Here is a 23,755-nt window from a genome sequence, read left to right as displayed (position 1 = left end):
GCCATTCTTATTCAGCCTCAACTTTTATGCCAAACACAAGCAGATATTTATTTCATCCCAACCACTCATCCTTTTTTTTTTTTTTTTGTGCACCAAACTCACATGTCAAACATCTTATTAGATGAGTCCATTTGAATGTCCCATGGATACCGAGAATCTCCCTGTGTCCCCACCCCAATGTGGCTGTCTTTATGCCTATATTGCAAATAGCAAAGCAGTACTAGCGGAGCTGAACAGAACAAAACCCAGAAGCATTTTTATAAGGCCAAAGTTGAGTTGATGGCGTCCAAGAGCGCAGCGCTGCCCAGTGTCACGCAGGTAGGACGCAGGAACTGGGAAGGTGCCAGTGCTTTCCCTGACTGATTTCTTCCTGTCTGCTCTGAGGAGGTGCTTTATTCTCCTTCTCCTCCTCCTCCTGCTGGCACTAGAACTATGACAGTCTTTCCTCTGCTTCTCCAGCCACTGATGGGATGTGACTGCCCATACTCAGTTAAAATTCCAGCCACATTTAACAACGCTGGCTTTCGGTAAGCCCAGTCACAGATGACCAGAAGACAGTGTGTTAAGTGGCACAGGGTTCTAGATCAGTAAGATATGATCAAATATTGAACTACACTCTGCAAAGACTGTTGTGGACACTTCCTTCGGAAGTGGGCCAGTGCTTACAGAACGGCCAGTTGCTCATAAGCTAAGGAGATCTCTAACCGTATTCTGTCTCCCGGGAATAGCGCATCCCCCTATTGACCTGCATCAGAAACGCCGGAGACCTCTAGGTCTTCTCCCTCACCCTCAACACGCAGTCAGTTAAGTCCTGCCCCTCTAACACCTTTAGTATCTCTTACATTTTGTCATTGAACTTCATACCCATTGTCAGTAGCATTTTGGGACCCTCATAGTCTCTTGTGGAATCTATTACAGCGATCTTCCTGCCTTCATGCTCCATCGTCCTAACGGAGGTAAAAATCCTGTTCTGATCGGATTCCCCCAACTCTTGAAGCCCTTCAATGGCTCCCCAGATTAAGGCAGTGGTTCCTAAACTTTCTTGATCAAAAACGGGGATTCTGATTAAAAATACACATTCCCAGGTTGCTCCTTCTGGACCGGTACATCTGTGGTAGAGCCCGGTCACTGGTGTTTTTAACAGGCATTCCAGTTACTTCCCATGTTTGCCCAACTCTTCTCCGCTCCCCAGCTCTCCCCCGGGTGTTAGGGCCGGCGTTATGGTGTCCGCCCAGAGCGCACCCTCCAATTCTGTGCATCACCGCTTGGCCAACAACTGCTCATCCTTCCAGAATCAGCCTGTGTTCCACTGTCTTTGTCAACATGGGCTGAGTCAACTTCTCCACCCTTCATGCCCCGATGATTCTTGGGCTCACCACCCTTAGCATTTCTTCACACTAAATAACCTTCCTCGTTTTTTTCCCATTCTAAGAGCGGTGACTCTGTCTTGTTTATCTTATAGCTAAAAGGACATGTTCTCATAGGAATGCTATGATTATTTCTGCCAGAGCATGAGGGAGTGTAAAAAAAAAAAAATCACCCCTTTCTTCTGAGCCAACTTATCAATATGAAGTCATCAGGCCAATGGAGCTCAAATAGTCGCTGTCGGCTGACAGCTGGAGAGCATAGTGTGGGTGCGCAGCTCCCACAAGCTTCCTAATGTTGCACCAGACCCTTGGACAGACTTAACAGGCAGTGGCAGCCTCCTCCTGCAGGTGCAGAGCACCGACCTTACCAAATGGCTGGTGTCTGCAGAAACCAGAGCTGTGCATGCCTGGTCCTTGCGCCCAGACGGACCCATCAGCTTGCTCCCATTCCTCTGGAAATGAGTGAGGGGGGAGCAACAGCAAGACAGGATGAAGGGGGCTCCTTCTGCACAGAATATCAGGAGCCAGGAGCGGGGACTAAGCATTCCCCCTCGACCCCTCCAATCAGAGATGGCTCCCGGCTTGTCGAACACTCTCTTATCATTGCAGCATTTCCCTCAAGGACCTCAGCACCTGACTTGCAGATTGAAGCCAAGGAAGAGAACTTGGAGATGGGTGCTTTGGTGCTAGATAACGTTTTTTTTTCTTTTTTGAGAGAGAGCAAGAGAGTGCACGCACACTTGAGAAGTGGGGTGGGGGCAGAGGGGGAGGGAGAGGGAGAGAGGGAATCTTCAGCAGGCTGCACGCCTAGCACGGAGCCCGACTCGGGGCTCAATCCCTCAGATCATGACCAGAGCCGAGACCAAGAGTTAAACGCTCAACCGACTGAGCCCCCCATGTGCACCATTGTTTTTATTCTTTTCATTAAGTTCTCAAGTCTGTCAAAGAATGATTAATATAAAATCTCTCTATATATATTTTTAAGGGGCACCTGGGTGGCTCAGTGATTTAAGCCTCTGCCTTCAGCTCGGGTCATGATTTCAGGATCCTGGGGATGGAGCCCCACATCAGGCTCTCTGCTCAGCAGGGAACCTGCTCCCCTCCTGCCCCGCTCCACGCCTGCCTCTCTGCCTGCTTGTGATCTCTCTCTCTCTCTCTGTCAAATAAATAAAAATAAAATCTTTTAAAATATATATATAGGGCGCCTGGGTGGCTCAGTGGGTTAGGCCGCTGCCTTCGGCTCAGGTCATGGTCTCAGGGTCCTGGGATCGAGTCCCACATCGGGCTCTCTGCTCAGCGGGGAGCCTGCTTCCTCCTCCCTCTCTCTCTCTCTGTCTGCCTCTCCATCTACTTGTGATTTCTCTCTGTCAAATAAATAAATAAAATCTTTAAAAAAAATAAAATATATATATATATATATTTTAAATTTTTATTTATTTATTTGAAGGGAGTGGACATGGGGAGGGGCAGAGGGAGATAATCCCAAGCAGAGTCCGAAATCAAGAGTCAGATGCTCAACCAGTCGAGCTACCCAGGTGCCTCTAAATTGTACATTTTTTCTCTTTGATATTTTGGGCAAAAAATAAATATTGCAGCCATCAAATTTTTACTTCATATAAAAATTACTATATATTAAAGTTAACCTCATTAATACAATTTCACTGTCAGGTTTAAGTGTGGATGTGGACAAGATTTTGGTTTGGAATCTTAATAATACCTTTTCCTTCCAAGATAATGAGCCCTTCATTTGCTTATAGCTTACAGCTGTGTGAGTAGGTGAAAGAGAATTATTACTTTAGGAGGAGAAACTCAGTAAGTTGGCGGATGACTAATTTACAAAGGATATTTTACTGTGGGTGCCGGTGTGGGCCTGTGGGGGCCAGTTGTTTCCGAAGTTGGTTAATATGTCAGCAGTGAAACGCCGTGGCCTCCGTTAGTCCATCCCAGTGTGGCCAGAATTTCAAACCCTAAGTCTCTCTTTAGTTCTACTTTTCACAATTGCCTTTAATGAAACTGAGTAATTTCCTGTGTGTAACCCACGTCCACACGCTCTACATAGATAGACAACATTTCTTGGGTAAAAGTCACATTTACTCATTACTCATGATATTTCTTTGGAGTTCCAGGAACATGATCTGGGACATTAATTTTTCAGTTTTCAAGGGAAAACAAGAAGTGAGTAATGACAGACATGAATTGGATCCAACCGTGACGGGTCTCAACCTTCTGGTTGTCTGGGTTCCCAGGCTTCTCACTGTTCACCCCTCCATGCTCAGCCCTTCCAGAGTTCCTTAGCAACTTGAAACCACAGCCTTTTGTTGGAAAAATAAAGTTCTCTCTAAAGGGTAAGCCCAGTGACTATTAGCTCTGTCAGAACAATCTGACGGCCGCTCAAAGACCCTCTGTAGCAGAGAGCAGGTTTCCCCGGTCGCGTCGAGTTAGCAGCCTGGCCCCAAGTCCGGCCTGAGCCCGAGGGACAGCATAAGCCTCCGCTTTCTAGCCAGGGAACGTGTACCCTATATGAAAATTCCGTTTCGTGTTTGGACATTTCCTATCTAAAATCACCTCTGAATTTATTATTATTTTTAAAATTGTATTTATTTGAGAGAGAGAGCACGAGAGAGAGAATGAACGGGAGAGGATGCCCGAGCAGGGGGAGCCGCAGGCAGAGGGAGGGAAGCAGGCTCCCTGCTGAGCAAGGAGCCCGTGCGGGACTTGATCTCACGATGCTAGGATCATCGCCATTGAATTTAAAAGGTATATATTCTAGATGGGATCATTAAGATCCTAGGTAGAAGCCCTGAACAGATAGTTTTGAAAGAGCTTTTCAGTGGCCATCGCAGGTTGTGAAAGTGTTAACAGTCTTTTAAGCTGCCCTTTACAGCTCTCCTTAGAATTCGTCTTTTCTCTGGGGAAGCAGTTTAATGGGCCTTTGGGCTGTGTAGAGATACTCACCGATTAGAGTGTGGAAGTAAGGAGCTGAACGTCTCCGTGGACTCAAGAATGTATGTGTTCCTTAGGTAGACAGCGTCAGGCGGTCACCTGGCTTTCTGCCTTTGGGCTGATTTTATTGGGATAATAAAAATATGTTACTGGGACGCCTGGGTGGCTCAGTTGGTTAAGCAACTGCCTTCGGCTCAAGTCATGATCCCAGCGTCCTGGGATCGAGTCCCATATCGGGCTCCTTGCTCCACAGGGAGCCTGCTTCTCCGTCTGACTCTGCCTTCCACTCTGTCTGCCTGTGCTTGCTCTCGCTCGCTCTCTCTGACAAATAAATAAAATCTAAAAAAAAAAAAAAAAAAAAATGTTACTTCCGGTGGTTAAAAAGCCTCAGGACAGTTGGGCTGCATATTGGGTCCCTCTGATATAGTGTTCAACCCTGGCATAGTCCCCACGTGCTCTTAGCCTTCTCCCTTCCCTGGGATGGACTCCAGAGCAGAACCTCCCCAGAGTCCACGCACTGAGCAACCGAGGGCTTCACACGCACCTTCTCCCCCCTCCCGCAGCCACTCTCTCCTCGAGGCCCGCCTCCAGAGTCTCTCAGCTGAGTGCCCACTAGGCTCCTGTTCTCTGGGGAAATCCCATCCCACCTCCTGGAGGAGGAACTTTTTCTTCTCGGTCCTGTCCTCAGCATTTAAGGAGAACGGCTCAGGCTTGGGCCAGATGCAAGCGATGGCCCTCTAGCACTCAGTCAGGGTCTGCTCCTGGGGAAGAGGAACCAGCTCTCCTTTCTGGGGTGTGGGTGGCAGGGAGGCAGGGATGTTTATTTTCTATTCAGCTTCCCCTCCTGGTGAGAGCAGCCAACGATTTCCCGCTGACCTCACCTAGAGGATGAGCGCCATACTAACGAACCCAGAGCAGCCCACCCTCTTTGGCTTGGGAACCTTATGTCTAAAGTGAGAAAACTGAGCCAGACCTTCAAGATTGCTGATCCGGCTGCTTCTTCTGAATAACCCACCTTGGTTCTTGAAGCATTTGCTTTTTTCTGCGCCTGGTTGTAAATTACTTTTTGTTTCCTAAAAAGAAAGGGAAGCACCAGCTCAGATTGAAATTCTTTTCTTCTCTAGGCCACGCTTTCTCCTGATGGCATCAACAATAGTTCTTAAGAGCAAAGCAGCTCAATTCATATTTATAGTAAAAAAATTTCTTAGAGGCTAAAACATGTATTGACAATGACAATACGTTTTAGGTATAGAGAATAATGCACTTTGTTGGAGCTAAACGTTTGGTTTGTCCTGAGAGAGTGGAATCTTTGCTTAGTCTTTGTGTCACCAAAATGGATGTTGTAGAGCTCAAGGGCGGTGTGGCAGCTGGGATGAGAACAAGGATTTTATAAGCCTCAGAATCTTCGAAGAAGACCATGATCTTTTCTTCTTCTTCTTCTTCTTTTTTTTTTTTTTTTAAGATTTTATTTATTTGACACAGAGAGAGAGATCGCAAGTAGGCAGGAGGTGGGGCAGGGAGGGGGAAGCAGGCTCCCTGCTGAGCAGAGATGTGGGGCATGATCCCAGGATCGTGAGATCATGACCTGAGCTGAAGGCAGGCCAAACCCACTGAGCTACCCAGGCGCCCCGATCTTTTCATTTTAAAAATTTTATTCTAATTCCAGCTAACATACAGTGTAATATTAGCCTCAGGTATACAATATAGTGACTCAGCACTTTCCCACATCACTGGTGCTCATCACAAGTGCATTTCTTCATCCCCATCGCCTGTTCTACCCCTCCCCCACACACCTCTCCGTTCTCTCTAGGTAAGAGTTTGTTTCTTGGTTTGTGTATTTTTCCCCTTTGCTTGTCTGTTTTGTTTCTTAAATTCCACATATGAGTGAAATCGTGTGGTATTTGTCTTTCTCTTACATATTTTGCTTAGCATTATACTCTCTAGCTCCATCCATGTCATTACAAATAGTAAATATCATTCTTTTTGATGGCTGAGTAATAGTCCATTGTGTATACACATCACATCTTCTTTATCCATTCATCAAGTGGTGGACAGTTGAACCGCTTCCATATCTTGGCTATTGTAAATAATGCTGCTATAAGTATAGGGGTGTATGTATCCTTTTGAGTTAGTGCTCTTATATTCTTTGGGTAAATACCCAGTAATGAGATTGCTGGATCTTAGAGCAGTTTTCTTTTTTAACATTTTGAGGAACCTCCATACTGTTTTCCAGAGTGGCTGCACTGGTTTGCATCCCCGCCAACAGTGCACGAGGGTTCCCCTCATCCTCGCCAATCCTTGTTGTTTCTTGTGTTTTTGATCTTAGCCATTCTGCCTTGTGTAAGGTGGTATCTCATTGTAGATTTGCTTTGTATTTCCCAGATGCTGAGTGATGTTGAGTATTTTTTCATGTGTCTGTTGGCCAGTAGTATGTCTTCTTTGAAGAAATGTCTGTTCATGTCTTCTGCCCATCTTTAATCAGATTATTTGTTTTTTGGGTGCTGAGTTTTATAAGTTCCTTGTATACTTTGGATGCTAACCCTTTATTGGCTATGCCATTTGCCAATACCTTCTCTGTTCAGTAGGCTATCTTTTAGTTTTGTTCATTGTTTCCTTTTCATTTACAATTGCACCAAAAATAATTAGATAGCTAGGAATAAGCCTAACCAAAGAGGTGAAAGGCCTGTACTCTGAAAACTGCAAAACATTGACCAAAGAAATTAGAGGACACAAGGAAATGGAAAGACATTCCATGTTCTTGGCTTGGAAGAACAAACATTGTTAAAACATCTACACTACCCAAAGCAATCTACACATTTAATATATATCAAAATCCCAATGGCATTTTTGCTTGAGCAAACAATTGCAATAATTGTATGGAACTACCGAAGACCCCCAACAGCCAAAGCAATCTTGAAAAAGAAGAGCAAAGCTGGAGACATCACAGTTCCAGACTTCAAGTCATATTACAAAGCTATAGAAATCAAAACATCAAGGTACTGGCATAAAAAAATAGATACATAGATCAGTGGAACAGAAAAGAGCCCAGAAATAAACCCATGATTATATGGTCAATTACTCTTCAACAGAGGAGGCAAATATACGCAATGGGGAAAAGGCCATCTCTTCAAGGAATGGTGTTGGGGAAAACTGGACAGCTATGTGCAAAGGGATGAAGCGGGACCACTTTCTTACACCACACACAACAATGAATTAAAAAATGGATGAAAGACCCGTGACTCCTGAAACCGTGAAACTCCTGGAAGAGAACACAGGATGTAAGTTCTTTGACACTGGCTGTGGCAACTTTTTTCTAGATACATCTCCTAAGGAGGGGGCAGTGATCTTGCAGGGAGAGGAGTAGGAAATTTATTTCTCACCTTCTACAGCTAATCTCACAGCAACATGGACACACACACACTTGGGGGTGGGGAGGCCAAGGGAAGTAGACTACAGTATTAGTACGTCTTTCTCTAGGTGGCATTATAAGATACTTCTGGAAAAGGGAATCTTTTCTGTATTTGTCAAATTTTCGAAAACAAGTACATGTTGCATTTATTGTCATAAAAAGCATTAAATCATTATTTTTAGAGAGAAATCGTATCTGCGAGAATGTATGCGGTCAGTAACCTCGTATGTGCTCAGTAAATTTGAGTCCCCTATTATCTCTGATAAAAAAGGAACCGGCTACACTTCCAGCAGGAAAGATTAAATAACCATGAGACCATCTAGGGCAATAAGCATCTTTGATAAGATAGGACCATCACCACTGCTGCCCCAAGCTGCCAAAATTATAAATCAAGGACTGTTCTAAGATTCAACCCTTGGAGAGTCTGTTCTGTATAAATCTGAGAGCAGCCCTTCTGGAAGCAAATCCTCTCCCTCAGAAAACAACTATAAAACTGGGCAAAAATGTTGAAAAACAATAATTTCAAGGGCTCTGTTAAAAGATCACAGACAGCAAATTAAGAAGCTGTGTCTTTGAGACTGCTGACCTTGAACTTCTGCACACACAGTGAACAACTCAGTGTTCTTGCACGGGGATGCCTCTCCCAGCCCCACTGGTGTGGCAACGTCACGGAGGTGGGGCTGGCTGGGAGCACAGGCAGACTCACTGCTGGAGGGAGCTGCGTTGATCTAGGAGGAAAGCAAGATCCAATGGCGTGGTCTATAGAATCAGCAAATTTGCTCAGAAATAAATGGGTGGTCTTCATAGGCAGGAGAACTAGGCCTTGAAAAATGAAGGCACATTAAAAATATCCACAGACTAAGAAAGTCGTAGAGACGTCGTTGCTAGCTGGCTGGCTTCAGGAAATCATAAAGGGTGTACTGCAGGCTGAGAGGCGGGGGCAGCAAACCAGAGAATCCACAGGGAAAATGAAGAGCACCGGGCAAAAGTCACTTAGTATTTCCGAGCTTCTAAGAAATAGTGGAAATTTATCTATAGTTTAGTTTATAAATTACTAAAGGATTTGCATACATTATTTAAGCAAATTTCGGGTGAAATTTGTCCAAAATGTACTTTGCTGTGTATATCAAATGTTACCAATATATTTAATATTGAAATTTTGGAAATCTGCCCATCTTGGAACAATAAATCATGTTTAGGACATAATTCGTAGGCACTTTTATTGGATTAATTGTGAAGACAATGGGTGATGGAAAAAATAGGCAAAATGATTATGAGAAAAGTTTCTTAATTTTTGTGGTCAGAAAACTTCCAAGCGCATAACTGGAAATATTTCACACTGCTGGTTAATTTGATGCTTGCTTTCTTCATCCTAAAAATTATCCAAACCATTTATAATCAGGTGAATCACCAACTGCTGTTTGGAAAGTTCCATTTATATTTTCATAATTTTAAATTACTTTTCAGCAAATCACTCTTTCTGTGTACTAAAGCGTGGCCTACAACTGTTGTCTTTTGTGGCTAACAACAAATAATCTTTAAACTGTTATTTAATAAAAAATGACTTCTAAGCAAAGTATCACAGCTTTAAAAAATAGAGGTACTTGGGCGCCTGGGTGGCTCAGTGGGTTAAAGTCTCTGCCTTCGGCTGAGGTCATGATCCCAGAGTCCTGGGATCGAGTCCCACATTGGGCTCTCTGCTCAGCAGAGAGCCTGCTTCCTCCTCTCTCTCTGCCTGCCTTTCTGCCTACTTGTGATCTCTCTCTGTCAAATAAATAAATAAAATCTTTAAAAAAAATAAAAAATAGAGGTACTAGAACCTAAAAAAACGTAATATCAACAGGATAGTATATTCGGCACCAAATATGTAAACAAAAGGACACAACAATATGTGTTCTGTTTGTTCATGGGGGGAGGGGCAGAAGGGGAGGAAGAGATTCTCAAGCGGACTCCATGCTGAGGGTAGAGCCCGCTGATCCCACGACCCTGAGATCAGGATCTGAGCTGAAACCAAGAGTCAGATGCTCAATCTACTGTGCCACCCAGGTTTTCCCAAACCAATTTTTAAAAAGCTCAAAGGGATATCAGTGGAATTGAATCATCATGTAATTTAATCAGGGATTCTTAGAAGTGGAAGAGTTTATATGTTCACTTCAATCAAAATGATTTGTTCTGGGGCATCTGGGTGGCTCAGTGGTTTAAGGCCTCTGCCTTCTGCTCAGATCATGATCCCAGGGTCCTGAGATCAAGCCCCAGTTCGGGCTTTCTGCTCAGCGGGGAGCCTGCTTCCCCCCCCTCTCTCTCTCTGCCTGCCTCTCTGCCCACTTGTGATGTCTGTCTATCAAATAAATAAATAAAATCTTTAAAAAAAGATTTGTTCTATTGGTTTTTTTAAATTTAAATTAAAAAAATTTTAATTTAAATTAAAAAATTTTTTTAATTTTAATTTTTAAGTAATCTCTCCATCCAACGTAGGGCTTGAACTCACAACCGTGAGATCAAGAGTTGCGTGCTGCACTGGCTGAGCCAGCCAGGCGCCCCCAAAGGATTTAGTCTATTCCCGGGTGCCCCATTCGCCCCGTTCATATTTGATCACTTATTCAAGATAACTGCTGAAAATACAGCGCAGCTGAAGTTATTCTTTTCCCCTCCAGAGAAGAACCGGAATCTCTTTTAACAGCAGCCTTATGGCCAAGACAAGTCTAGTCAGAAGTAAGTCGCATGAAAACCCAGAGAAGTCGTGGTGGGTTCGTAAGCAGACTCCAGGATGTCTGATCGGAAACTCGCAGGTGAGAAGTGAGCTCGGCTAGGGCAGGGAATGATGAGCTACACGAAATCACTTCTGAGAAGGTTCTGCTCCTCCCAGTCACCTGGGCAGCGTCCAGGTGGCGATAGTTCAGAAAAGTACTTAGAAACCATAACTGTGGGTAGGAACTGGTTTTTATGGCACACCCTGGGGGGATTTTCTTTTCCTTTGGTCCCTACCTTTTTCTTCCCTCCTTCCTCTCTCTCCCTCTTTCCTCCCGTCCTTTCTCCCTCCCCCCTTCCCTTCTATCCTTCTCTCTGGTTCATTCTGAATTTTAATGTTTGTAATTCTTGTCTGATAAAATTAAGAAGAGTTTCTAAAAATACTAAAAATTTCTGGTGGTTGGATTTTCTGCTTTTCATCTTTTTTTCACCACAAAAAGGAAACTAAGAAAGGAGTCCCAAGCGATGCCAGTTATGCAAAGGGGACTTTCGTGCCCTTGCTGGAGGCAGCAAGGCTCGTTACAACAACTTTATGATATAAGAGACGGATGCCCACGGGGGGCACAGGTTGTGACATCTTCCGTCTTTTGTCCCACATTATAGGCAGAGAAGATAGAAGCGAGGCTTACGGAACGCATCAGAAGCTTCCCACCACTCTCAGGACTGATTCTAATCTCCAGTCTGGCTGGGGTCTGGGGAAGCAGGGCAGGATATGGAGAACACAAAGGGAGAAGTTAGGGAGAGAAGCGTTTGTGTCGGTGACCCTGTTGGACTTTGTGGGTTGTTTGACGATTGTGCATTTTCCTCCAGCTGAAATGAGAAGCCATTTGAAGGTTTTAGGCAGAGGAGTGATGTAACTCCAGACATCATTCTGGCTGCTCCATTGAGAATGGCCTGAAGAAGGGTAAGGGTAGAAGCAAGGAGGCCTCCTGGGAGGCTACTGGCACGATCTAGGGAAGTGATGATGGTGACTAGAGAAGGAGGAGAGAAAGTGATGGTGAGAGCAGTTTACGTACATGTTGAAGACAGAGCCCATGGGATGCATAGAGATTGGATCTGGGATGAGAGAACATGCCAATAATGAGTCTAAGGTTTCTGGCCTGATAAACCATGAGCGTGGAGTAAAAACAGAGATAAGGAGTGGTAACAAGTGGGTTGGGTTGGGATGATAGGAATAGATCAGGATTCAGTATAACATGTTAACTTTGAGATGCCTTTTAGCAAGCCAAGTACTGGAGTGACACCTTTGGGTGGGCAGGAGAAGATGGGCTGGAGCTCATAGGTAGAGAGCTGGGACAGTGGACTGTTTATTACAAATACTTGGAGATAAAGTAAAAAATATGGATACAGATGGAGGGAGATGAATGGATGGGGTGGCGGGAGCTCGGGCAAGTTCTCAGTTTTCTCGCAACAAGATGCAAGGATATCTGGCAAGAGCGAGTGTGGGGGAGGTGATCCCAGAGTTCTGAGGGAGAAAATGTGTGAAACCATCACTTAGAAGAAAGACAACAAGAGTGGACTAGGGAAGTAGAGTATATAGTATTGGCTAATGGTTATGAATTTAAAGTGAGACCTGTCAGAATGTTTGTGTGTTTTCTTCAACCTCTTCAGCTTCTGGTTCAGCATCTCTCATAAGGCTGCAATAAATAGACAGGGCAAGGCTGAGTGGGTTTCTGTTTCTGGGTCTCACTGGACTGCAGCCAAGGTGCTGGCTGGGCCGCATGCTCATCTGGAGGCTGGACTGGAGTGGCATTTATTTCCTTGTGCTCTAGGACTGCAGACTTCACGGGATTTGTTTGTTGGCTTCTACTTCTGCTGGCTCCAGGCCCCTGTCAGCTCCTAGAAACCTGAAGTTCCCTGCACATGGCCCTGTCTATAGGCAGTTTGCTTCATGGCACTTTGTCTCTTTAGGGCCCCGCTAGGGAGTGAATGTGAGCCTTCTGGCAAAAAGTCTTAATGGAACCTAGTTATGGGACCCATTACCCGAGCATATTCACGGGAGTGACATCCATCATCGTCTCCTTATTCTGTTACTTAGAAGTAAGTCTCAGGTCCTTCCCATGTTCAAGGGGAAGGGGGTATTCAATCCAGGAGTTAAGAATTGTGGGTGTCCCCTTAGAGTCTCTCTGCCACACCATTCAGTTCCCAATACCTGATACCAAGAAAGCCAAACTTAGGAAATCGTATTCTTTTAAACAAAAACTTACAGAGCTTTTGTTCCGAGTCAGAAACTGTTCTAAGCACTTTAAATTGGTCCCCACAGCAACACTAGTGGTAGGTCCCACTATGATCTCCATTTTGCAGATAGGAAGAGAGACAGGCCAGAGACATCAGTGAACTCATCTGGGGGGTTAAGTAAGTGCAGAACTGGGACTCAACTCACACTCGTGGCTTCCATGTCCACACTCGTATAGTTTGTATACTCATAGTAGTATGCTAAGCTGTCAAAAATAAAGTCAGTGCATCAATGAAGGCTGTTGAGGGACACAGGATATAATTACCCAGCAGTTCTGATGGACCTAAGTAAGTTTTAAGAACATATTTTTGTCACTCAGTTTAGAGGCCAAGCCATTTAGTGCTGTCAGAGACTTTGGGATATCGGGGTCTTTCTTCTGTTAACATTAACTAATGCAGGCCAAATGGAGTTGTGGGGCCTGGAACAAAAATATGTGGAGGAATTTTTTGTTTTGCCTGAGATTTCCTAGAGGCGATGTCCCCTTGTTATCTTGTGTTTATTTTCCTAGGAACTATAAAGCAGATTCCATCTCCGGTAGAGTCCTAAAGAAACGATAGGTAGGGAGATATCCCCCACACGAATGACTGGTGATAGACTTTGTGTGTGTCCTGCATATTGAGCTGAGAAGCAGAAGACCTAAAATACAGTCAATCCAGCCCAATGGCCTTGGCAGTAGAACTGAAAACATGGTGAAAAATCATTCACATCTGAGAAACCATGGTATGCAAGGTCATCTGGACATAGGTGGGGAGGCAGGTTGGGAACAAAGTATGCTACCATTCTGGTTTCAGTGTAGGTCAGATGCCATTCCAGGCTGTTTCTGAGGGATTTCCCCAGGGGACAGCATGACCCGGCAGGAGAAAGATCCAGCCAAATGGGCTCCCAAGAGAAGGTGTTGAATACTTGACCCGTAATGGCCTGTCATGGCGGTGAGCTGTTTACACTGTCATACAGCAATTGATGGCTGACTTCTCCTCTTGCTTCTGCTTCTCACCTATCTATTTTGTCCTTAGGTAAACCACTTCACTTTGGGAGATCCGGTTTCCTTATCTGTGAATTCAGGGAGAGGGATCAGATGATCTCTAGCCCCTAGCCCTGTGATGGCATTTCAAGTCCACAGGCCTGCTCGGTGTGGAGTCCCGAGGCGGGGCACCGCTCTAATTATTACTCACCAACACTGTCTTGTTTACTTTCTCCCCAGCTCGTTTTACTGGGTTATTTTTGGACTTCCTAAATGGCCGTCAGTTTTTGAGGGGCTGTATTTTCAGTAAAAAAATATGAAATGGAACAGGATGTCTTCATTATTTCACAATGTTTTGAAACACACTCTGAGCTACAGAAAATTTGGGGCATGGAGGAGTGGTGAGCTAAGTCAGGATGATCTCCTGAGAGAAAAGGACTCATGTCCTTGGAAGCCAACGCCCAAGATCCTCCACCAGCCATCTGTTCGCGTCTTGGAAACAGTGATCTCATGAACACTCGGGCCTGCTTCACGGAACGCCTTGCTGGGCCCGATTCTCAGATGTACTTCTGGGAAGGGAGCTGCGTCCTTCTAAAAGTTCAATGACCTACCTGAGGCGGTCTCATTCAGGACAATGACAGGGGATTCCTTTGCTGGAGGTCTCCTCCCATGAGCTGGCTGTTTGAAAACTCCGGGTGGGTCATTCTTGCTTGTACTGCCTTGGAAAGTGTGGACAGCCTCGGTCACCCACGTCCCACACCAACTGCAGGAAAAACCAGCCGGTTCTTTGAGTTGTTAAATAGCATACCTCCTTTTCTGAAATTAAAGGAAATATATACTTTCCTTATTATCAAGTAGTTTTCACTTTAGAAATTTAGAAAAAAAGTTTAGAAAAAATTTGGCAATTTTCAGAAAATTTTAGACAAAAGCAGCCAAAAGAATATAAAAACTCCTATCGTCCCATTGTCCCTAAAAGACCAAAGCATAAGACCTTCTGTTGTATGTCCTTCTGGAGTTTTGAATTTGTGTGCCTGTTGAAAATATCTCTCTTGGAATCCCAACATGATTCTGTGTTTTTAACAGAGGACTATTCCATTTTCCTTCTTGAATAGCTGTTGTGTGGTAGGACCCTTCTCTTTTAATTCTCTTTCCAGCTCTGTAAGACATACTGCATTATCTCAATTCTGTTGATGAGAAAACTGAAGTTCAGGGAGTTATGGTGATTTTTCCAAATCACACAGCTTCTATCTACCTGTTATCTGTCTGTCTGTCTATCATCTATCTTATCTATCAAATGAAAGTATTATCTACTTTCTTAAACCAAGCTGGGATCATATATACTACTAAAAATATTTACCCTTTGGTAGATAATTCCTTTTTGGTGATTTCAATTTCACAGTTTATTTAATACCAACCCTTACGTATCTAACTTCTAAGTTCTTTTTTTTTTTTTTAAGATTTTATTTATTCATTTGACAGAGAGAGACACAGCAAGAAAGGGAACACAGCAGGGGGAGTAGAAGAGGGAGAAGCAGGCTTCCCGCCAAGCAGGGAGCCCACGTGGGGCTAGATCCCAGGGCTCTGGGATCATGATCTAAGCCAAAGGCATATGCTTAATGAATGAGCCACCCAGGCTCCCCTCTCACTTCTAAGTTCTTTACTTGACTACGAATTCCTTGGTTTCTTTCACGAAGGAGGCAACAGGATTTAGAGAGGGGGATGGTGTTGCCAGTGGGAAAATAAATAACCAGTTAGCAGATGCCCCATTATCAAGGCTGGGGACCAGGTCTCCTGCAATGAGTGAGACTGGCCCTTACCTCCCAATGCTTTCTCAAACTCTCTTGGCCTATCCTTTAGGAAAATTTCTTCATTCCTTTATTCTCTCCCTCTTCTGAGCTCTGAAATCCTAGAACTGTGCATTCACTGTGGCTCTCTAGCTTGAAAAAGGAACATCTTCCCCGGCTTCATTTTTGTACTCCAGATTTTATTCTAGCTTTTGATCCCCCTGGTACCTGTCACAAGGACTGGCACAGAACAGTAAACACATTTTAAACAAACATCTATTTGTTCTTGATCGAATGATGAACACACACCAGTTTGTTCTTTAAGGAGTGGTTGACCCCAGGGACATCCATATAAACATCAACGGGTTCTGGAAAATTTCCGCTCTGCTCAAGTTCTTCTCCTATTCAGCTAAGCCGTACTGTTTTCAACTGGAAAGTGGGGCATCAGAGGAACACTCCCCATCATCATCCCTGCCCCAAAGACACACAGCTGCCACTATAAACAGCATGGCCTGTGGCATGTATCGCTTCCCAGGTGATGTGGCATTCTGCCTGGCTGATAGAGGGCATGTGACATGGGACAGGCAAACTACTTAGTGACTGTCACACCCTGGGTCCTTTCCTTCAGAGCTGTGTGCTCCGTGACTTAAGGACTTTCCTTTGTGTTTGTACCGACAATGAAGAACTCCATCATTAGTTGCACTTTTATTTTTGGGACTTTTAAACTTTTACATAATTTCAACCTTTTAGAGAAATTGTGAAGCAGTTATCAAGTTCTATATGCCCTCTCCTCAAATTCAGTAATTGCTAGCGTTTCCCCCAAATATACATTTCTATCATGTATACACACAATCTAGATCTGTCTCTGTATTTATGTTAATAACATGGGTTTATATTTATAACTTTGATTGCAGTCTGCCACTAAAGAGGTAATTCTAGTCTCCCATTCCATATTTGTGATTCCCTTCTCTAATCTAATCTTACACTCCAATTTAATCTAATCATTCTCTTCAATATATTTAGTCATTTGCTCATCTCCACTATACACAAAATAGTGTCAGAATTGCTAACTCATACCGCTATAAAAATCCAAACTGCTAACAGAGTTTACTATTTGTTTACAGTTCTTTCTGTCTTTAGATTGAGAGCATATGCTTAAAATACTTTGCTCACAGATATATTCATATGTCAAAAGTCATCATATTGTACACTTTAAATGTCTGTAGTTTAAGTCAGTGTCAATAAAGCTGTACAAAATTACTGTGTTCAAAAGTTTCTAAGGTTCATTCTCCAGGGAAACATTTTTTTAAAAAAGGATTTTATTTACTTATTTGACAGAGAGAGAGACAGCCAGAGAGGGAACACAAGCAGGGGGAACGGGAGAGGAAGAAGCAGGCTTCCTGTTGAGCAGGGAACCTGATGCGGGGCTCAATCCCAGGACCCTGGGATCATGACCCGAGCCGAAGGCAGATGCCTAATGACTGAGCCACCCAGTCACCCCTCCCCAGGGAAACTTTTCAGAGAAGTTATGTTACTTAAGATATAGTGAGGTTGATTTGCTTCTGTTTGTTTTCTATGTCAGGGTTCAACTTCCCTCTTTGTTAATTTCATTTCATTTTCCTTCCGATATGTAAATTATTAACATGGTTCTGGATGTCAAAACTATCCAGAAAGTTATATATGGAGAAGTGCCTGATTCCCACCTGGCCTCTGCAGTAACCAATCTTACTGGTTTCTGGTTACAAAATAAGTTACAAAATAAGTAAGTTCATCCACGGAAAATTTGGAATACAAAAATCAAGCCAGGGAAGATGTTCCTTTATCCTTACTTTTTTTTTTTTTTTAATAGGCAGATATAAATAGGTGAAGAGGATTCAGAGGCACAATCTTCCAGTTACAAAACAAATCAGTCACAGGGATGTAAAGTACAGCATAAGAATGCAGTCAGTGATACTGTGATAATTTATAAGGTGACAGTAACTACACCCACTGCTGTGAGCATTTTGCAGTGTATCTAGAGGTCAAAACTATGTTGTGTGCCTGAAACTAATATAATATTGTATGTCAACTATACTTCAGCTAAAAAGGAATTTGGAAAAGCTGTTTAGGCAAAATGAATTACAATGTGTTGTAGAACGCGTAACATGTGAAAGCAAAATGTAGGACAACGGCCCAAATGCTGGGGTGGGAGATGTGCAAAAGCACTATTGCAAAGAAAAAAGAAAACAACAACAACAAACCCCAAACCAAAACCAAATAAACAAAAAATAAACATTTCTTATTTCTTCTTCTTTCATCTATGTATACTCATGTAGGACACGTTCCTTTTTTTTTTTTTTTTTTTGGTCGTCTTCACGTAACAGTATATCCTTAAAGTTATTCCATATCAGTCTTTTTTTTCTTCTTTGGGGGCAGCGGTATAGTAGTCATGCCTTCCTGTAGAACTTGTATGGTTTCATGCTTTCTGTTTAGATTTCTGATGTATTTGCACTTTATTCTTGTGGCTGAGATAAAGTATGGATCTCGTTTTATCTTTTTCCAAGTGGCTACTCAGTTGTGTCATTTACTGAAATGTTGACTTTTTGCTCCAGTGGTCTGAGCCGTGCTGCTCTATGATGCAGTCCTGGGGTCTGTTCTGGACTGTCTAGTCTATTCCACTAGTCAGTATGTCCACATGCTATGACCTCATGGTTTTATTTATGGAGGCTTCACACAACTGTTGAATATGGGAGGTGGGCTTCTTACTGTAGCTTTTCTTCCTGTTTCTAGCTCTTCTTTCACCTTTCTTTTTCCATGAGAACTCAGGCTGAACTTTTTTATTAACTTGTCTAATTTATAAATGTATAATTTAACCAGGGTGCTTTCCCATTTGATCAAATATCTTTTGTGGCTTTTGGGTAGGAATATTTTCCAGTTTCTGTCCTATAGGTTTTGCACATTTTGTGTTAGATTTATACCTAATTATCCAATATTCTTTGTTACTATTAAAATGGTATTCTCTCTGCCGTCATGTCATCTGTCTGGTTATTGTTTGTGTATATTAAAAACTATGGACTTCTGTCTGTTCATTTTATGGCTGGTTACCTTACCTAGTTTATGATTTAGCCTAATAGATTCCAATAGGTTGAGTTAGTCTTGCCACTGGTTCTCTAGGGCTGTCGACGTATATCCTCTTCCCAAAGTAGTTCTACTAATTTTCTAATTCTTTTTTTCCTCTTTTTAAAATTCTGAAGCCTCTTGTGAGTTCTCCTGTCTCACTGGATTAACTCCTATTTTCAGTGTGATGTTAAATAATCATGGATAGAGTGGGCATCCTTGCCTTGCTCTCTGCCACTGTCTCTTGAATGACTATATACAGTTGAACCTTGAACAACAGAGGTCTGAACTGCACAGGTCTGCTTATACACTTTTTTTTTTTTTTAAATAAATCCAGTATAGTAGTGTAAATGTATTCTCCCTTACTTATGATTTTTTAAAAGATTTTATTTATTTATTTGAGACAGAGAAAGAAATCATGAGAGGGGAGAGTGTCAGAAGGAGAAGCAGACTCCCTGCTGAGCAGGGAGCCCTATGTGGGACCCAATCCCAGGACTCCAGGACCATGACTTAAGCCAAAGGCAGACACTTAACTAACTGAGCCATCCAGGCGCCCCACTTATGATTTTCTTAGTAACATTTTCTTTAGCTTTATTATAAGAATATAGTCTACAATACACGTAACATACAAATATGTGTTAATTGACTATGTGTGTAATCAGTAAGGCTTCAGGTCAGTCGTGGGCTACTAGTTAAGTTTCTGGGGAGTCAAAGTTATACGTGGATTTTTGACTGTGTCTGGTGTCTGTGCTCCTAAGTACCTCAATGTTCAAGGGTCAACTGTGTATGAAAAGTACCTTAAAGGACAGAAATACTTCTTCAGTATAAGAAGTTTCTGGATGTTAGTTGGCAAGATGTGATTAAGGTCCTTCTTATGCCTGGTAACTATAAAAAAAATTAGCAAATGGTAAAAGTAAAAATTTGATTTTATAAAAGTTCATTGGAAACACTTGTGTTGGGCCCTGGTGTGACCTTTTATATTTAAAGTCCTCTTTAATTATATTCAGTTCTTCATTCATTCATTGGTGTAAGATTTACGGAATGCCTCTAATACTCCAGACACTCTCTTAAAGATTCTTTTTCATTTAATTTGTACTATACCCACTGAAATAGGTATTACCCTCATTTTATACGGAGAATATTAAGGGTAAGTGTTCAGCGGACACACAGTCTCTAAGGCTGAACTCTAATTTTGAATCTGCATCTCCTGGTTTGAATTTTTCTAAAATCTCATATATTTCTTTGTCAGGGAGTAGAAACACAGAAGAGTAACAACCAAGAATGACCCACCCAGAGTTTTCAAACAGCGAACTGGTGAGAGGCGGGGCTCCAGCAAAGGGATCCTCCTCTCATGGTCTGAAGGAGGGTGCCTCAGGTAGGTCATGAACTTCTAAAAGGACACAGACAGGTTCCTTCCCAGAAGCACATCTGATCACCAGGAGAAACTGGCCGGGCAGGAAGTTCCGTAAAGCAGGCCTGAGCCTTCATGAGATCACTGTTTCTAAGACACAAACAGATGGCTGGTAGAGGAACTTGGGCTCTGGCTTCCTAGAACATGAGTACTTTTTCCAGATGGTGATAAGTATGTCAAAGAATCCAGGACCTAGAAGAGCATCGGACATAGAATAGGTACTCAAATAACAGTAATTAAAATTTTTTAGTTTTCATTGTTCTACATTGTTGTATTAACTGGCTTCATCCTCACAACAACACTAAGGGCATTTATATTATTGCTTGTATTTTATAGATGAGAAAACTTATACATGAGTTAATTAACTTACCAAGGATCATACTGAATAGAAAAGCAGGAATTCTGTCTTCAGATCCCTTGCTCTTAACCACTGCATTAGAAATCTTTCAAATAAGTGGGTGAAGTTCTGGGATCATGAAAACAGAATATTCTACGTCCTGAATATGAATCTACCGGCGTTACGTACCAAGGGTACGTTATTTCTGCTACTTAATGTGGTGGGTGATTTTGCAGTCGATTAAGTAAATGAAAAGGCTCTTCTATTTAGGGGAGAGGAAAGGCACCTAAGTGCCTGAAATTCTTTATATCACGTGCTTTGTTAAAGCTAGGTGTATTTTGGTGTTTCAACATACTGGACTTCCTGCAAAACTGCAAAGCCCAACGCAGATCCAAACGTAAGCCCAGCTTGTACGGGCCCGCACCGAGGATTTAACCTGCGCGTGCACACCCACACAAGACATGTAACAGGACTGACAGTATGCAACAGGCAATTATTAACACTGGGTCGTGCATGGGCCATGGAGGTCACCCGGTCCAACCACCAGTTTCGTGTCAAATACTGAGGCGGTAACACCTGGCCCGCTTCTCGTTACCTAAAACCTTTGCTTGTCTTTCTTTGCCTTGTTTGTGCAAAAGTAAACGGGCCTGGCTCCCCGCACTTGGAACCAAAAACGCCATGAAGCTGAAGATCGGGCCAACCAGACACGAAACCACCAGCCCAAGGTCAGACGGCGGCCCAGGTCCTCCCCCCCGGGGTCGGAGCGCAGGCACCGCCGCATGTCGCAACCCTCCGCGCGGCCGGTCGGGAATCCGCCGGCCGGACGACGCCGCTGCCCGCCCAGATCCGCCGTGCGCTTCCGTTGACGGGACGCTGGGCCCGGGGACGACGAGAAGCCTGGGCGGGCACCTTGCGGGGCCAGCTGTGACGCCAGGGCTCGCAGGGGCGGGCCGCGGCCACGGGCGAGCCGCGCCGGCCTCACCCCTCCCAGCTGACGCCGCGCACACCTCTCCCCGGCCGCCGCGCGCCTGGGGGCGGGGCCCCCGCGGACCGGACCCCCAGAGCCGTCCCCATTGGGCCAGGGAACGAGTGACGCGCCCCGCCCCGCCCCTCGGCGTCCGCCTCGCCGCCGGCGCTCGCGGCGCTGACGTGGCCGGGCGGGCGGTGGCGGCTCCTCCCGGCGCGGACAGCTACTCGTCGCTGCGAGAGAGGGGCGGGGTGGCCGGGGCCGTGTCCCCGGGCCAGCTCGCGGCCCGCCCCGCCGCCCCGGCCCCCCGGATGAGGGTATATATTCGGAGCGGGCGCGGGACGCCAAGGAGTGGCCGCGCGCTGGGAGCCGGAGCCGGGCGTCGTCGCCGTCGCGCCGAGGGAGGTGAGGGCCTCCCCGCCCAGTCGTGTCTCCTTCCCACGCCACCCGCCAGCCCGGAGGGGACGCCGGGGCCCGGTCCCGCCACGCGCACGCCCCCACGGCCACGTTGGTGCTCGGCGCCCGAGCCTGGCTCTGGCCGAGGAGCCGCCCCGCGCGCCCCGCAGGCGCTTCCCGTGCTCGGAGACCGCGTTGGGGAGGGCGCCCCAGCCGGCCGGGGGCTTTGGGGAGGACCCGAACGGGGCAGTGTGTGCAGTCGGGCGTTTGTCGCACGGCTGGGGGTGGGCCTCACCTGGGTTGGGCGGGGGACAGGGGCCTTGCGGACAGTTTGGGTGAGCTCGGGGGCGTCCGGTGGGGACAAGTGTCCGCTGGGAACGGGGTGGGCCGTCTGGGACAGAAGGGGGAGAGACTGCTGAGGGCGTCGGCAGGGAGGGGTGGGCATAACTGCGGGGACGTGCGAGGGGGTCAAAGCCCCCTTGCCTCTTTTTGTCGGTTGGTTGGTTTTAACCGTGGTGGTGGGAGAGGGTTGAGATTGCGGGGTTTCCCCTGCCTTGGCCACGCAGGAGAATGGGATTGGAGGGCCGAGGGGGCGCCCATGTGCTGAACATATGGCTTCCTGAAGATTGTATTAAGTTTGGCCTGATGCTGTTCTGTTTACTTGTGCACTGTTGATGAAATCTGAAATCAGGTAGTCGTGATTAAAATACGAAGGTGTCATTACGTAGTTCTTTTAGTTTAAGGTCTTTTAGGGTGAAATTCTTTAGGTGTGGACGGAAGGGTTTACAGGAAGCTGAAGGCAGTTTCTATTCACTCAGTTGGATCCCTTAGCTAGGATTAAGAAAGACTGAAGAAGGCTGTGCTGACACGTTTATAGGATTCAGTGGTTATGGGTCAACTCCAAGACTGTTTTTCCAAAGTTCTAAGAAGTTTTATCAATTTCGTGGCCATAATATTAGCAGCAGAAAGGGGGGCAGGAGGGAGACCAGGAAAGGAGGGGAAACATTGGAATTCTTCACTACTGGCATTTAAATTCTAATGAAGGTATATTTGATCATGGTGCATTTTTACCTAGTTTGTCATTGTTTTTGATGCAGATGTATTAGGCTATGGGCTCATACCAAATTCTGTCATCATTTCTAGAGCCGATCCTCGACTTCCTCAGACTTTGCTTGTCAGAATAAAAATCCTACTCTAACTCTTGCACTCAGTATTGCTTGCTGTTACACATACATTCAGACGTCTTACCAGAATTAACTTAGCACGCGTGACCTTGTCAACCTTGGCAGACCGCCAGTGGTCTAAGGCCAAGTATCAGAGTTTAACCTCTGTAGGGAAAAATTTAACATACGAATTGTCCTATTTGCATGGATCCATTTTCCCAAGCATCTGAAGGTGGATGGGTGTCTAATGACTTCTTAGGAAAAGATTGATTTTTATCTTACATGTTACACTACCACATTTGCATTTGTGTTTTAGTAGGTAGGGACTCTCCATTCTTGACTCTTGTTTGAGGATGTGTCAGGAAGGCTGGTTTTATTGTCTTTATGAGGAAATGTGTACACGGGGAGGTGGAATGATTTGTGCCGGGTCAGTTGATGGCGAGCCAGACCGAGAACTAGGACTGCCAGTTTTTCAGTTACCTGCTTGCCTGATGATCTTCCTGCTGTAGTGTTCTCCTTTAAATCTGGGCAAAAACAGTAATATAGAATGAGAAGCTGTGAAGCTCCTCTGCTCCACATTCTCCAGGGCCTTCCCAAACCCCAGAGTCCTTACTTAGACTGAAAGCCCCACTTGATCTGCTCAGTGGGTGGCTCAGTTGTAGTCCCTCAGGCGTAGTCACTCTGCTCCAGCTGTTTTGGTCTTGCACATCCCTGTGTCAGAACTGCTGCTCTTGGAGCATCCTGGCCCTAGAATGTTCGTCTCTGAGAAACTGACTGGCTTGCTTGGGATGGATTGTTCTATGTCTCAGAGGTCCCACCTGACCACCCCTTTTAAAATATCCACCATCCCCCGCCCACTGCACATTCACCGCTTCGCCCGCTTTCTTCTTCTCCTTGACATTTTATGTGTGTGCCTGTCTCTGGTACGGGATGTGGG

General features: G+C 44.8%; 2 protein-coding genes across 5 annotated transcripts in view; both read left to right on the top strand.

Moving 5' to 3' along the window:
• Positions 1 to 19,968, top strand: part of UHMK1 (U2AF homology motif kinase 1) — a 52,146-nt gene extending 32,178 nt beyond the window's left edge. The window contains exon 8 of the mRNA XM_082704182.1: positions 19,794 to 19,968. Coding sequence (XP_082560308.1) covers positions 19,794 to 19,829 — 36 coding nt within the window. The 3' untranslated portion in view covers positions 19,830 to 19,968. The remainder of the gene's footprint in view (positions 1 to 19,793) is intronic.
• Positions 19,969 to 21,402: 1,434 nt separating this feature from the next.
• Positions 21,403 to 23,755, top strand: part of UAP1 (UDP-N-acetylglucosamine pyrophosphorylase 1) — a 33,631-nt gene continuing 31,278 nt past the window's right edge. For 2 of the 4 annotated variants that reach the window (XM_082704179.1, XM_082704178.1), the window contains exon 1: positions 21,413 to 21,664. Coding sequence is in view for 1 of the 4 variants with exons in the window: in XM_082704181.1 (XP_082560307.1) it covers positions 21,571 to 21,664 (94 nt within the window). In the remaining 3 variants the exon portion in view is untranslated. Of the gene's footprint in view, positions 21,665 to 23,755 lie in introns of all 4 variants that reach the window. The other 2 variants (XM_082704180.1, XM_082704181.1) reach the window with 2 other exon arrangements.

The sequence above is a fragment of the Mustela nivalis genome, assembly GCF_964662115.1.
Source record: "Mustela nivalis genome assembly, chromosome: 16".
Lineage (NCBI taxonomy): Eukaryota > Metazoa > Chordata > Mammalia > Carnivora > Mustelidae > Mustela > Mustela nivalis.
This window is presented reverse-complemented; position numbering and strand designations above follow the sequence as displayed.